Consider the following 14900-nt stretch of genomic DNA (forward strand, 5'->3'; position numbering starts at 1 on the left):
GCTGGTGTTCACACTGCACAACTTTTTTAACGAAATCACTGAGTTCACAAAAATTGTCTGAAAGTGACCAAGAGTGAAAACACCCATATCTACAGTGACAATATGATGTACATTAGGATATTCTCGTAGAAAAGGCCTGCACGCATCGGAATGCGCGCCACGTCTCCGCGTATTTACGCACGGGTAGGTGCGTGTATTTGTTTGGTAAATAGGCCTACACAGGGTCGATGTTTATAGCCTATACTGCCTCACCTCCAGTGGGACCTAACATTCATTAACAAAAAACCCTCTCTGCCCCCTTTCTCTCACACACACTCATTCACAGTCACACAGATATGTCATCTCTCTTTAGGCTAAGCGGATAAAGAAACGGTAGTGTTTTATTATGGCACCAACACGAATTAGAGTGGGCAAGAAACCGTCTGGTCTAGCGCACAATACCATACTCTCCTTTCTCTCTCTCAAAACACACACACTAACCAGTTCACAGACATAAGTTATGTCACATAACCAATCAATAATCAACAAAAATCATATTCATGTGAATTTGAGGACTGTGGAACGTTCGTGAATTGTTGAAATCCTGCACGGTGTCATTCTGATTGGACCACCGGCGGTCACGAGTCCACAATCAGGCAGGCGACAATCAGAGCTTTGCGGGACGGGTAATGTTTATTTCTCTAAGACTCAACAAGGATGACACCTGGTGGTCGTTCCGACAAACTGCAACCTAATAGAGCGGCGCGCAGGGAATAGGCCACAACCAATGATTTATATAGACATTAGATTACTGATAGGTGGCGCTGTGTTGAAACCACCTAGCCTCCATCTTGGCACTACAACACAGTTGTAAAACATATTTTGGAAGCTATAAAAATGCATTTAATAATGTCTACATTCGTTTTTGCCACATGTATTCTATTACAGACACCTTAATGCATACTTTTAAATGATATGTGAGCGCCAATATGGGGAGTGCCAATATGGCCTACCGGTGGCTTCAAAGCCCACAGGATCAGCAATCAAAATCAAATGTTATTGGTCATCACATATTTTGCGCATGTTATCGCATGTGCAGCAAAATGCTTATTTTTCTAGCTCCAACAGTGCAGTAATACCTAACAATACACACAAATCCCCCCAAATTTAAATAAATTAAGAAATATCAGGAGCAATGTCTGAGTCCAGAATATAAATATGTATATAATGGTGTGTATAGACAATATATGAGTAGAAAAGGTATAGAGCAGTAGTTATATAGGATGAGCCTTGACTAGAATACAGTATATATACATATGAAGTGGGTAAAACAGCATGTAAACATTATTAAAGTGACCAGTGTTCAATTACTATGTACATTGAACAGTAGTCTCTAAGGTGCAGGGTAGAGTACCGAAATCCAGGGTTTATATATATACGGAACGAAATATAAATGCAACATTTTCAATGATTTTACTGAGTTACAGTTCTTATAAGGAACTCAGTTAATTGAAATAATCTATGGATTTCACATGACTGGGCAGGGGCGCAGCCATGGGCAGGTCTGGGAGGGCATAGGCCCACCCACTTGGGTGACAGGCCGAGCCAATTATAATGAGTTTTCCCCACAAAAGGGCTTTACTACATACAGAAATACTCAGTTTCATCAGCTGTCCGGGTGGCTGGTCTCAGATGATCCCGCAGGTGAAGAAGCCGGATGTGGAGGGCTGGCGTGGTTACACGTGGTCTGCGGTTGGACGTATTGCCAAATTCTCTAAAACAATGTTGGAGGCAGCTTATGGTAGAGAAATGAACATTAAATTCTCTGTCAACAGCTCTGGTGGACATTCCTGCAGTCAGCATGCCAATTTCAATCTCCCTCAAAACTTGAGACATCTGTAGCATTGTGTGACAAAACTGCACATTTTAGTGGCCTTTTGTCCACAGCACAAGGTGCACCTGTGTAATGATCACGCTGTTTAATTAGCTTCTTCATATTCCAAACTGGTCAGGTGGGTGGATTATCTTGGCAAATGGGACACACGCTCAGTAACAGATATGTAAACAAATGTGTGCACAACATTTTAGAAAAATAAGCTTTGAGCGTACAGAACATTTCTGGGATCTTGTATTTCAGCTCATGAAACATGGGACCAACACTTTACATGTTGCATATATAATTTTTGTTCAGTATATATATATATATATATCATTAGCCTCAAGTCTGTGACCATATAAAACAACAGTGGCACCTCTTAAACCATGGTGTCTGCAATGCAGTCCTCCTGAGCAAATGGGATGGAATACATATCTCCAGTGTGCTACATGTCCTCACCATTTAAAACATTTTAGTTCACCTGCCTTTATCCCCAGCATTTTTTTAACCAAATGGTTGATATTCCCACTAGGACCTTAGAGATATTTAAAATCAAATCCCTCAATTCTTCTGTTGAATTGGTAAGTCATATAAAAAAGGAACCTGGGTAGGTGGAGTATACTTAAGAAGTTAAACCACACAGGCACAAAGCAGAGAGTATAAGGGTTGGGTTCCATTTAGTTTCCACTAAATTCTGGAAATTCCAATAAAATAATTTATCTCGTAGGGAAATAGAGAACATTTAAAATTTCAGTTGACTTCCTGAATTGAAATTCACCCCAACCCTGGCAAGTATGCTTAATCAATCAGCTACTGGAAAGATTTGAGTCTACCATGCTCAACTTCTACCCCTAACGACATGTTAAAACACTTAGCAAAATAATGAGTCAAAGACAACTGCATGTTGTATTGAGAATGTTTTTATTCAAAGTTTATTCCCCCAAGTGCTTCCGTTCAGTCTGCCTTAACCTAGCGTGTGTGCCGGGTAAGGGCAGAGGGTGGTGCTTGATGATGGTGAGTAGCACATTGCCATGCCAACACTAGGGTGGGTGTCTTACAATGAAACTAGAGAACCACATGACTTGACCAAGTTTCCACTTTTTTCAGTTTGAAAACAGAAACGAAACGGAGAGTTCAAAAATAAAAATAAATCAGCAACGGGATTTTACATTAAAGGGGCCAAAATCCAACAACTTCCTGCGACACGGGGGTGGGGTCATACATACATACATAACAGGTTAAAGGTCATCATCTTCATCTGGGAGCGCTGTTTCTGATGCAACCTGGAGAGGGGGGAGAAAGTGAATAACGGTTAGGGTTATGACGATATACCATTTACAATCAGAAACATAACTGAAGACATTGATGAATGTTATCATCTAGCCATTCTGATCCTATTTCATATGGTAAGACATTGATAAGATCATTCCTATCCAATTTAAAATCGGACAACGTTTGACCGTTTCGTCTCTATGCAGTCCATCTACCCGTGCTGGGCCACTGTGGGGTTCTACTCACTTTGAGGTCGTGCTCGTACTGCGCAGCGAGGGAGGGGTCCATGAGAATCTCGGGGGGGGCGAGAGCGGGCATGGCCACGAACTCCAGGTTGGGGTCTCCAATCAGCTTCCGTGCTAGCCACAGGAAGGGCTTCTCAAAGTTGTAATTACTCTTGGCAGAGATGTCGTAGTACTGTGAGAGAAGGAGAAAAGAGGGTTATCATTATCATCATCACCTTGCTGTGGGGCACAAGGTCTAAAATGATTATTTACCCATTATTTCATCAGGGCCAGTCTCAGTTTGCACAGAAACCCAAATACACTACTATACAACACCAATAGTAAACTATATTAAAGTGTGTAATAATTACCTGGAGGTTCTTCTTGCGATGGAATACGATGCTCTTGGCTTTGACTTTCCTGTCTTTGATGTCCACCTTGTTGCCGCAGAGGACTATGGGAATGTTCTCACAGACTCGCACCAGATCACGATGCCAGTTGGGTACGTTCTTGTAGGTGACTCGGGACGTGACGTCAAACATGATGATCGCGCACTGGGCTGGAGAGCGGAAGGCGAGGGAATACAAAGGAGGAGAGTGGAGAGGGAGCAGAGAAAAAGTACAGAGGGTGATTCAGAGTGAAGAGGCAAAGAAAGCAAGAGAAGTAAATAGAGAGGGAGAGTCACAACATGAATCTACTCAACACAGCATCCTTACGGGGGGGGGGGGGGGGGGGGGGGGGGGGAGTTTACCCATGTTAGAATAGCTATTGTCATTCTCTACTAGACAGTTCCTGGCCCTGGGGGTGCCAACTTCTTCATGGACTTTAAAATGGTTAAAAATCGGTGCTGAACTTTGGCCCTCGGTTATAAGAACTGGCCAGTGACCTTCCATACAACGCTCTGTAGGCAAGTATGTCAGTAGAGCAGGGAGTTCTTTTTAGTAACTAGGACCCAGAATTCTTCCTCCTGGTCAGCAAAACTTCCAGGCCAAGCTAATAAGCACCTTTATACCATACCTTGGATGTAGTAGCCATCTCGGAGCCCTCCAAACTTCTCCTGCCCGGCTGTGTCCCACACATTGTATTTGATGGCCCCTCTGTTGGTGTGGAAAACCAGCGGGTGCACCTCCACTCCCAGTGTGGCTGGAAGAAGAGAAAGGGGGGAGAAGAGCAGAAACCCAGCAGGACAGGCGAAAGAAGGGAGAGATGAGAGGGAGGCGGGGAGAGGTAGCAATAAATAAGGGGGTGAGAAGGTGAAGTGGGGAGAAGAGAAAGAGCCGGTTTAGAAACACTAGAGATGTTTACAAGGTAGGTGCTGGAATGGTGGCTCTTTGATTCATTCAGTCTCACCCTTGCTGCACATTGTTACCTGGTGCCTCCATGTATCCCCTCTCTCCTTTTGGAGGCCTCTGCAGTGTGACACAGCTCCCTCCCAATGACTAAAACTCTGATAAACCATTCTACCACTACAGGCTGAGTGCAGAGGCCTAACACATGTGGTAGTGTTGGGGGTTCTCACTGTAAATTGGGTGTGTTGGTATAAGTAATTACATGCAGATGGAGAGTGACTTACCAACATATTTCTTCTCAAACTCTCCCGTCAAATGTCTTTTGACGAAAGTGGTCTTTCCCGTTCCTCCATCGCCAACCAACACAAGCTGAGAGGGTAAGAGGGTTAGGAGTTGGAACACAGCAGCTAGCTAGTCATGACCTAACTCAACATAATCCTGCTTCAGGTTCGAAAACCAAATAAAACAGTAAATGTGTGAAATAGAAGGAAAAACCCTCACCTTGAACTGGACCTGCGGCTCGCCTTCTGCCATTGTTGAATGTGTTGTGGTTTTTTTATGTTCTCCTAAAGCACAGACAGGGCGGTATGTTAGCTAGCTAAGTTAGCTGGCTACCCTGGTTAGCTGGATCAATTAACTAACTAGTAGTGGTTAATGATGAGATTGCTATGTTGCAGTGAAATGAAAATGTTGCAGTTTTAAAGCTAATTTTCTTACAATTCTATACATTTTGCCATGTTGAATGTGCATTCAGGTGATATTGAGTGACACAAATTACAACAAAATCCATGGGCTAAAAAAACCTAAATAAAGAAACGTTAACTGACATGGGCTAGCTGATCTGGACATTTCTGACAAGTTATAAATAACCCTCTAAGGTGTGCAATGACTAACATGACAAGAGGAACTGATGATGCACTACCCAATTTAGAAATTGCACCTTGTACATTCTACTATTACAACTTTCAAAAGTAAGTTTAAAGCCGGACTGAGTTCCTTTGTATAAAATAAAAGGACCCCTGCCCCACAGTTTGGGAACCACTGAACTACAACAACCTTTCGACATAGCTGCACGCGTCCAAGCTAACCAACAAGCAACCTGGGTAACTAGCTGCGCTTTTTTTTTTTTACTAGCAACTTATTCCTAAACCATTGCATATTTCCGGACATCTGACAAATCAGGATATTAAAACGTGTAACATATCCGACCGATAACCTAAATTCAGCCCTGTAGTTATGCCTTCTAAATATAGTATTAAATCAGTTTATTTGATTTGATGTCACGCGTTAGCTAGCTAACACAGCTTACAGTCTAAACGCAGAGAATAGCTAACTAGCGCCAAGCTAGTTAGCATTTGATGAGTGCGCCATTCAGCAGGCTGCCGCACTTTTCTAGTTTCGGCTGGAACAATGTCTGTGTAGCACAATCTGTTCCCTGGTTAGTTAACAGCCTAAGTAATGGTTATGTAACAAACTAACCCTGCTAAATCTGCTAGAATCTGATATGTGTATGGGCAATAACAATCTATAACTAAACATCCTCAATCACATCTAGAAACGGAACAATAAATTCAAGTTGCCATCTAACGTTAGCTAGCTAGCATTTCGCTAATAGAGCGAATCTTATCACAAAGCTAACGTGCTAGCTAGCATGGTCTTGGAAATCAATAAAACTGTCTAATAACTTCGCTTATTGTCAAAATAATTACTAAACTGAAGGTATAAATACACCAAGAACGTACTTTACTGTCTCTGACTGTCCCAATTTTGATCCACAATGATTAGAAATTGAATTTAAACTAGCATCACATCAGGAAAAATGTTCAGACTCACCCGGCGTTGAAACGAAGAGGAAAAGAGTAAATGGCTGCGTTCGCGGGAGATTCAGCGTGGACCGGAGTCAGATTCCGCCCATATCATGTGATCAACGCCAGCGATAAACTATTTTTGTTGCAACAATTGAGCTATAAAATAACGGTTGAGACTCTCAATGACATACACGTAGTAAAGCATAAATCAAGACCGTTGTATTACGGTAAAACAAAAATATATATTAACGTTTTGTCAAATGTAACACGCATGTTTCTGCCATGGTTGCTTTGTTTTAAGTCATTTCTTCCGCAATTTGGCCAAATTATTTCAAGACAATGGAAAAGAGTGCAAGCTATAATATTTTTTATTCAAGCTATCTACAGTGCCAAGCTATCACTTTCTAATCGTCATTAAATCACACATGTAATTCATACCTAAAGCAGTATGAAAAAGTGCAAACAGGAGGCCTTCAGAACGTCATCATTTATTTTCTTCATACAAATAAACTACAATTAAATCTGCAGTTATAATGCTTATTCAAAATCTCATATATTACAACTTTTGCATGAGGTATACACTTCAATCAAAAGGTGTTTAGTGAAAATGTGTGCGTTTTTGCTTTTACACTTGTGCGTGTTTATTTGCCTTTGACAATATGCCTACTGGCTCTTTGTTAAAAGTATGATCTATTGCGTTGTTGGTGTATTCATTGACATAGGATTGTCTAAGTGTTTACAGTATGCATAGTATAGGTAGTTTGCCAGTATGATGGTGGTTGGTTTGCCAGTAAGATGGTCTATCTATAGAGGTAGTCTGCCTGTATGTTGGCAGCAATCTCCGACTCCCACTGATCTCCATTGTTCAGAAGCTTCTCTTTGTTGTACAGCAACTCCTCGTGGGTCTCCGTGGCAAACTCAAAGTTTGGTCCCTGAGGGACATGAAAAAGATAAATAAATCCAGAAACCCTTAGCCCTAGAAAACTCCAGAAGTTCTGGAATAGGCTACTGAAAGTTGTTCTAAAATGACCAAAGCCACTAGAATTTGACAAGATGAGAGAGAGATGGGTTGTCAGCTGTTTACCTCCACAATAGCATCAACAGGGCAGGCCTCCTGGCAGAAGCCACAGTAGATGCACTTGGTCATGTCGATGTCGTAGCGAGTGGTCCTTCTGCTGCCGTCTGCACGCGTCTCAGCCTCAATGGTAATGGCCTGGGAAAGACACAGGGTGGCAGCAGAGAGGGGACAGAATGAGCAGGACGAGGGAAATAAATAAAGGCAGTGTCCGCATACCCATTCCAGTGTACTAAATAGTATGCGAATAAAGAAAGTGTAATAGTATGTGAAATGTCAAAGAAAGAACTCCGAATGGTTATCTAATGAGCGACTACGTTGACTCCCGCCATTCATTCATTTTGGTACAGCGCTTTAATTTATCTGATTATCAGTTGTTGTCAAACACCTGTGTCAGAGTGAATTCTACTAGATCAAACGCGAAAATTAGTATTCAGTTTAAGTTTGGACACAGCCAGTGTGAACCTTATGAGCTGTGCAGGGGGGCATGCAATTACCTGTGGGGGAGACTTAACTGGACTTTGTAGGGGTTACCTGGTTGGGGTAGCATTGCACAGTAAAGTATATGAAGTTACCTATACCCTGGATAGTGTTGTGGACTGCAGGTACACTACATTACCAAAAGTATGTGGACACCTGCTCGTCGAACATCTCATTCCAAAATCATGGGCATTAATATGGAGTTGGTCCCCCCCTTTGCTGATATAAAAGCCTCCACTCTTCTGGGAAGGCTTTCACCAGATGTTGGAACATTGCTGCAGGGACTTGCTTCCATTCAGCCACAAGAGCATTAGTGAGGTCGGGCACTGATGTTGGGCAATTACGCCAGGCTTGCAGTCGGCGTTCCAATTAATCCCAAAGATGTTTGATGGGGTTGAGGTCAGAGCTCTGTGCAGGCCAGTCAAGTCCTTTCACACTGATCTCGACAAACCATTTCTGTATGGACCTCGCTTTGTGCATGGGGGCATTGTCATGCTGAAACAGGAAAGGGCCTTCCCCAAACTGTTGACACAAAGTTGGAAGTACAGCATTATCTAGAACAGGGGTGTGAAACTCATTTTAGCTCAGGGGCCACATGGAGGAAAATCTATTCCCAAGTGGGCCGGACCGGAAAAATCATGGTGTATATAACTTAAAAACAACAACTTCAGATTGTTATCTTTGTTTTAATATGATCAACATACAACATAAAGCTGGAGCCTGAGGACAGTGTGTCCAAAATAGTACAAGCACAACATCACTATTAATCATAAAACGCATCAAGTTTATTTGAAAATTCTAAAGAAAAAGAACACACAAACACACAATGCCTCAGTGATTAACAGAACTGTTTCACAGATCACAGAACTATATCAGGGTGTCATTTCTCAGGCAGAAATGTAGATAAAAATAATGAAATCCTGTTCCCCAAACAAGTGCAAGAACCACAGAGTCAAGAATAGGTTAAATATACAAATAAAATAAAATCAATTAAAAACAATAGCACATCAACATAAAAACATATAAACATATCTGAAAGCGTTGCTCAAACTCCCGTAACAGTCCTGTTATTTTATCTTTGAACCGCTTCATGTCTGCCACATGTTGGGTCGCGCACACATTTTTCAGACAGGGGAAGTGAGCTGCATCACCACCGGCAAGTTGCGTCTCCCACAATGACAGCTTCAACTTGAAAGAACGTATGCCGTCATAATACTGCGTGACAACTTTGTTGCGCCCTTGCAGCTGTTTGTTCAAGTTATTCAGGTGCTCTGTAACATCCACCATAAATGCAAGGTCCTGCATCCATTCTGCGGAATGAAATTCTAACACTGGTTTGCCCTTTTCTTCCATGAACTGTTCAATTTCTTCTCGTAAATCAAAGAAACGCCTCAGCACAGCACCTCGGCTTAACCATCTTACCTCAGTGTGGTATGGCAGGCCATAGATGTGGTCTTTCTCTCTGAGAAGGCTGTCAAACTGACGGTGATTCAGGCTTCTGGATCGGATGAAATTAACAGTTTGGATGACCACCTTCATGACGTTATCCATCTTTAATGACTTGCAACACAGAGCCTCCTGGTGCAAAATACAGTGAAAAGTCAAAAAATCACGTCCTCCATTTGCAGATTGCACTTTCTCTCTGAACTTTGTCACAACGCCTGCTTTTTTCCCGATCATTGAGGGCGCACCATCTGTAGCCAGGCTGACAGCGCGGGACCAGTCCACTCCGACCCTGTCCAGCGCGCCGACGAGTGCGGTAAAAATATCAGCTGCTGTCGTTGTATCTGTCATCGGCACCAACTCCACGGTGACGGTCAATGTGTCATCAACTCCGCGGATGAAAATGGCCAGTTGTGCAACATCTGTAATGTCCGTGCTTTCATCAATTGCAACCGAAAACGCAATAAATGACTTTACTTTTTGCTTCAACTGGCTGTCCAAATCCACTGAAAGATCGGAAATCCTGTCTGCAACTGTGTTTCTTGTCAGGCTGATATTTGCAAAAGCCTGCCGCTTTTCAGGGCACACAATCTTCATCATGCATGTTTTTACAAATTCACCCTCACTAAATGGTTTTGAAGCCACTGCGATTTCATTAGCAATGAGGTAGCTAGCTTTCACTGCAGCGTCACTGATGTCTCGGCTGTGAGTAAACACAGACTGCTGTTTCTTCAGACCCGCCAACAGTTCATTCACCTTCTCTCATCTCCGCTGTCCTTGAAAGTTGTCATATTTGTCGGCATGAAGACTCACATAGTGGCGACGAAGGTTATATTCTTTCAGCACTGCAACATGCTCTGAACACACCAAACATACAGCTTTCCCATTCAATTCCGTGAATAAATAGGATGACCATTTTTCTTGGAACACTCTGCACTCTGCGTCCACTTTTCTCTTTTTTGACAGAGACATATTGGGGCAATGAGGGTGCCAAAGCACATAATGTTAAAAGTAGAAGCCGTAATAAATATTGCGGGCAAAACAAAGTAGCTCATTGGCTGCACGTGCTTGACCTACTTGCTCTGCCCCGGTATAAACAGTTTGCTTGCTTAACACAATTGCTATTGCGCCATCCAGTGGACGCAATTGGAACAGCAGTTTATTTTATTGAAAAAATGCAGCGCATTTTTATACTTTACAATTTTTTTATTTTTTCATAAAAAAAAAATAATAATCATCTCGCGGGCCGGATTAAACCCGTTTGCGGGCCTGATTTAGAATGTCATTGTATGCTGTATCATTAAGATTTACCTTCACTGGAACAAAGGGGCCTAGCCCAAACTATGAAAAACAGCCCCAGACCATTATTCCTCCTCCACCAAACTTTACAGTTGGCACTATGCATTGGGGCAGGTAGCATTCTCCTGGCATCTGCCAAACCCAGATTATTTTGTTGGACTGCCAGATGGTGAAGCGTGATTCATCACTCCAGAGAACGCGTTTCCACTGCTCCAGAGTCCAATGGCAGCAAGCTTTACACCACTCTAGCCGACGCTTGGCATTGCCCATGGTGATCTTAGGCTTGTGTGCGGCTGCTCTGCCATGGAAACCCATTTCATGAAGCTCCCGATTTAACAGTTCTTGTGCTGACGTTGCTTCGAGGTAGTTTGGAACTCGGTAGTGAGTGTTGCAATCAATGACAGACGATTTTTACGCGCAACTCAGTGATCCTGTTCTGCGAGCTTGTGTGGCCTACCACTTCGCGGCTGAGCCGTGGTTGCTCCTAGACGTTTCCACTTCACAATAACAGCACTTACAGTTGACCGGGGCAGCTCTAGCAAGGCAGAAATTTGACGAACTGACTTGTTGGAAAGGTTGCATCCTATGATGGTGCCATGTTGAAAGTCGCTGAGCTCTTCAGTAAGGCCATTCTACTGCTTCTCTATTGAGATTGCATGGCTGTATGCTCAATGTTATACACCTGTCAGCAATGGGATGGCTGAAATAGCCGAATCAACTAATTTGAAGGGGTGTCCACATATGTTTGTATATATAGTGTACATACAAGCAGATATTACTGATATATATGCCTACATACAGTAGTTTGTAGTATTAGTGTGTATAGTGACCAGGGCATTGAGGGCAGTGTAGTGCATTACCAGTGTGTGTATGGGGGTGTATATGGGTGCAGTAGTTGTGTATGGGGTCACCTGGGCAGGGCAGACAGCCTCACACAGCTTGCAGGCGATACAGCGCTCCTCTCCGTTGGGGTACCGGCGCAGAGCGTGTTCACCACGGAAACGAGGAGACAGGGGACCCTTCTCAAAGGGGTAGTTGATGGTAGCGGGCTCGCGGAAAAGGTAACTCATAGTCATCCCCAATCCTAGAGGAGTGTGTGGGAAAGACAGGTAAATAAATGTTATTTATGGTGTGTGTGTGCCGGAAACCCCCGCAGCCCCCGCAAGGCGGGGGGGCCCACAAGCTCTGGGGTCCCATGCGCCTGTCATCGATGTCCATTTTATTATATTTAATAAATCACTGACAGTAACCCTCCAAAAAGTATTTCATAAACCTTTTTAATTTCCATATGTACTAGGAAGCTAAGCGTTTGTTTCTTGCGTTTCAGGAATGTGACTGAAAACGTGAATGAGTGGAGCTTACTCAGGTGTTCAAAATCACATATCAGACTGAGAGCCTAATGCTTCTTAGGTAGTTCTTTATGGTTTTTAGTTTAAGAAAACAATCTCTCCACAGAAGCGACAGTTACAGGGATGGTAAAAACAGCTATATTGCCATAGCAACATCAGGAAAACTGTGAAGAAGGGAGTTGTGCTTCAAAATGAGCAAGTTTAACATCTTTAATTGAGCCTCTCATTCTCCTTAATTGCCGGCCTCAACGCGTTACGGAAAGAGATTAACTGTAGCCTACCGGAAGCTCTGGGGACAGGTCGTCTGGATACAGGACAGCCGATAAATTGCCAGATGCAAACAGATTATCATCTTTAGCAGACAACAGTTCTTGAGGGCTTGAACAAAGAAAGCTGTTTGCGATTTCGTTCATACATGGTGAACCAGCGTTTGAGTTGTGTGGTTGCAATATCAACAGTCCCTTATCTCTGGTATATCTTGGCATGCATCATTCAAGACTAAATATAAATTGTGTGCAGAGTAATGGACATATAATGCACAATGTCTCAGGAAAGACTGTCTGGGTTGGCAATACTCAGTATAGAAAACAGTCGGGCCCGCAACCTGGACCTACAGGCCATGGTGAAAACATTTGCACACAAAAAAGGAGGACTTCAGGAGACCAGGGGAGTCTCTCAAGTTGGATTCAGGTTCAGGTAACCTAATACAGGACAGTTGTATATTCAAAAACAAATAATTTGTAGCTGATTATTATGCTGTTGCCTCAAACATTTATTTTAGAATCTGCCATGTTTGAATTTCCAACTTTAATTGCTGAACTTTGCAGGGGGGTCCAGATAAACTGCATTACGCCAGTTGTGTGTGTGTGTCACCTCTGAAGAGCTCGGTCCACAGGAGAGTCTGAGCAGCTCGGTCTGTGATTGACCTCATATCAAGGGGCAGCTCCTTGGCATTCACATACTCTACACACACACACATAGAGAGAGAGAGAGAAAGCTATGAAGCTGAATCAAATGAGTGGTTATGGGTACTACTGAATATCAACATTTGTGTTACTTACTGTACATCCCTCTCTGCACACTGAGGCTGAAGTGTCGAACCAAACCAGGGCTGATAACAAAGGTGCCTAACAACGAAACAGAGAAGACAGTGACACAGGTAGCAGTCATGTCACCCCCCCCCCCCATGAATGCAATTTGATTTACAGGTGGCTAGTCTTACCTGGCCTGGAGCAGTAAAGCAAACGCAATGCAGTAGACATCAAAGCAAGAAGAAACTGGAGAGAGAGAGAGAGATGGAGCATTTGTTGAATAGTTGGTCAATGAGTCAAATAGACAAAATAGTGGATTCCTGATCCCACATGTCCAACAGCAGAAACAACCGTCCTCTCTCTGCCCCTGTGACCTCCAGTGAGCACATCCTAAACATATACCTCTTTGTGAGTGTATGTAAGGTGGTGAACAGACCGTCAGGCAGCTGCTTTACCCTGCACTTTCCTAATCTCCCATCCCCAATCTGGCATTTAGGCCGACGTCACAGGTCACACAAAGGCTCCATGCATAAGCACCTTCACTGCCACTCACACTGACCGTACAAATAAATACTGTAGGCTACCGTACAATTATAGTTCCCCAAAATATACAATGTATAGGCTACAACTGTAGGGATATGGTTGTCACTGGCAAAAAAAAGTTGAAAGACAAAGCGTGCAGTTTCTCCTAAAACACGAACAGTTTATAACTTTAACTAGGCTGTTTTGATCAATAAACCTTGAGGGAAAAACGGTTCTATTTAAAACTGAATAATAACGCACTATCGACAGTAGGCTATCTGAGCTGTCTGTACCATATGACAGTGAAGCTGTCCAGGCAACAATAATTATATGCTGCGCACTTGAATACGGCTGTCCAGACTGGACCGTTTACTTCGCAAGTATTCTAAGCACTGTAATTGAAAATGCAGGAATACCGATTCAAAAACGAAATAAACATGTCAAATTACTACTTTGTTTAATACAACTGCAAACAGCATAAATTATTGTAAAACAGAAAGAAACCTACCTGCTCCCACAACCTGTGATACTAGACGCAAGCGACCACTGTCACTGCACTGGTACTGTCGCTCTGAGAGGAGAGGAACTCAGAAGAGGCGTGGGAAACAGCAGCGTAGCCCTGGGTAGGCATTGTCGCCATTTTGAATGTGGCAAACTGCTATGCACTTACTGTCCAGTGCATAGCAAAATATGGAATTATTCCTCAGAACATCACCCTCCTATTATAAAATACTATTATACACAGTAATTTAGACACAGACACACAACAGTGGAGGCTGGTGGGAGGAGCTATAGGAGGACTGGCTCATTGTAATGGCTGGAATGGAATCAATGTTTGGTTTCCATATGTTTGATCTGTTTGATACCATTCCATATATTCCATTCCAGCCATTACAATGAGCCCATCCTCCTATAGCTCCTCCCACCAGCCACCACTGACACACACACACACACACACACACACACTCTATAATTACTTCCAAATATGAGTGTGTGAGAGAGCAAGACTGAATAGCAAAGGTTTCTCTCTTTCTTTCCAATCTCGTTCTAACCAAACACTTCTCTCCAGCAAGCATTCCACCCAGTGATCAAAGAGGAGAGAGAACTCAAAGGTATTTGATTTGACACCATTTTACATCATTACTACTTTTTATCTACCGGGTGTGGTAACAGTCACAGTTAGTGTCGAGGCAGGAAGTAGATAAGGCTTCACCTCTGCCTCAAATTGAACAATTTCATCTGTTGATGCTGTG

General features: G+C 42.9%; 2 protein-coding genes across 2 annotated transcripts; both read right to left on the bottom strand.

Annotated features, from left to right (window-relative positions):
• Positions 1-2757: 2757 nt before the first annotated feature.
• On the bottom strand, positions 2758-6124 carry LOC311104858 (GTP-binding nuclear protein Ran). The gene is made up of 6 exons (XM_084146804.1): positions 5142-6124; positions 4925-5009; positions 4369-4494; positions 3723-3910; positions 3374-3544; positions 2758-3138 (listed from the first exon to the last, which is right to left on the bottom strand). The coding sequence occupies exons 1-6, from the start codon at positions 5172-5174 to the stop codon at positions 3094-3096; spliced, it is 648 nt and encodes a 215-aa protein (XP_084002930.1). The 5' UTR covers positions 5175-6124; the 3' UTR covers positions 2758-3093.
• A 675-nt stretch (positions 6125-6799) lies between these two features.
• On the bottom strand, positions 6800-14212 carry LOC311104807 (NADH-ubiquinone oxidoreductase subunit 8-like). Its single transcript, XM_084146731.1, has 7 exons — positions 14156-14212; positions 13317-13371; positions 13156-13221; positions 12968-13057; positions 11657-11829; positions 7533-7661; positions 6800-7380 (listed from the first exon to the last, which is right to left on the bottom strand). Exons 2-7 carry the CDS (start codon positions 13354-13356, stop codon positions 7249-7251), a joined length of 630 nt encoding a protein of 209 aa, XP_084002857.1. The 5' UTR covers positions 13357-13371; positions 14156-14212; the 3' UTR covers positions 6800-7248.
• Between the last annotated feature and the right edge of the window lie 688 nt (positions 14213-14900).

Source organism: Coregonus lavaretus (genome assembly GCF_964263955.1).
Source record: "Coregonus lavaretus genome assembly, chromosome: 29".
NCBI lineage: Eukaryota > Metazoa > Chordata > Actinopteri > Salmoniformes > Salmonidae > Coregonus > Coregonus lavaretus.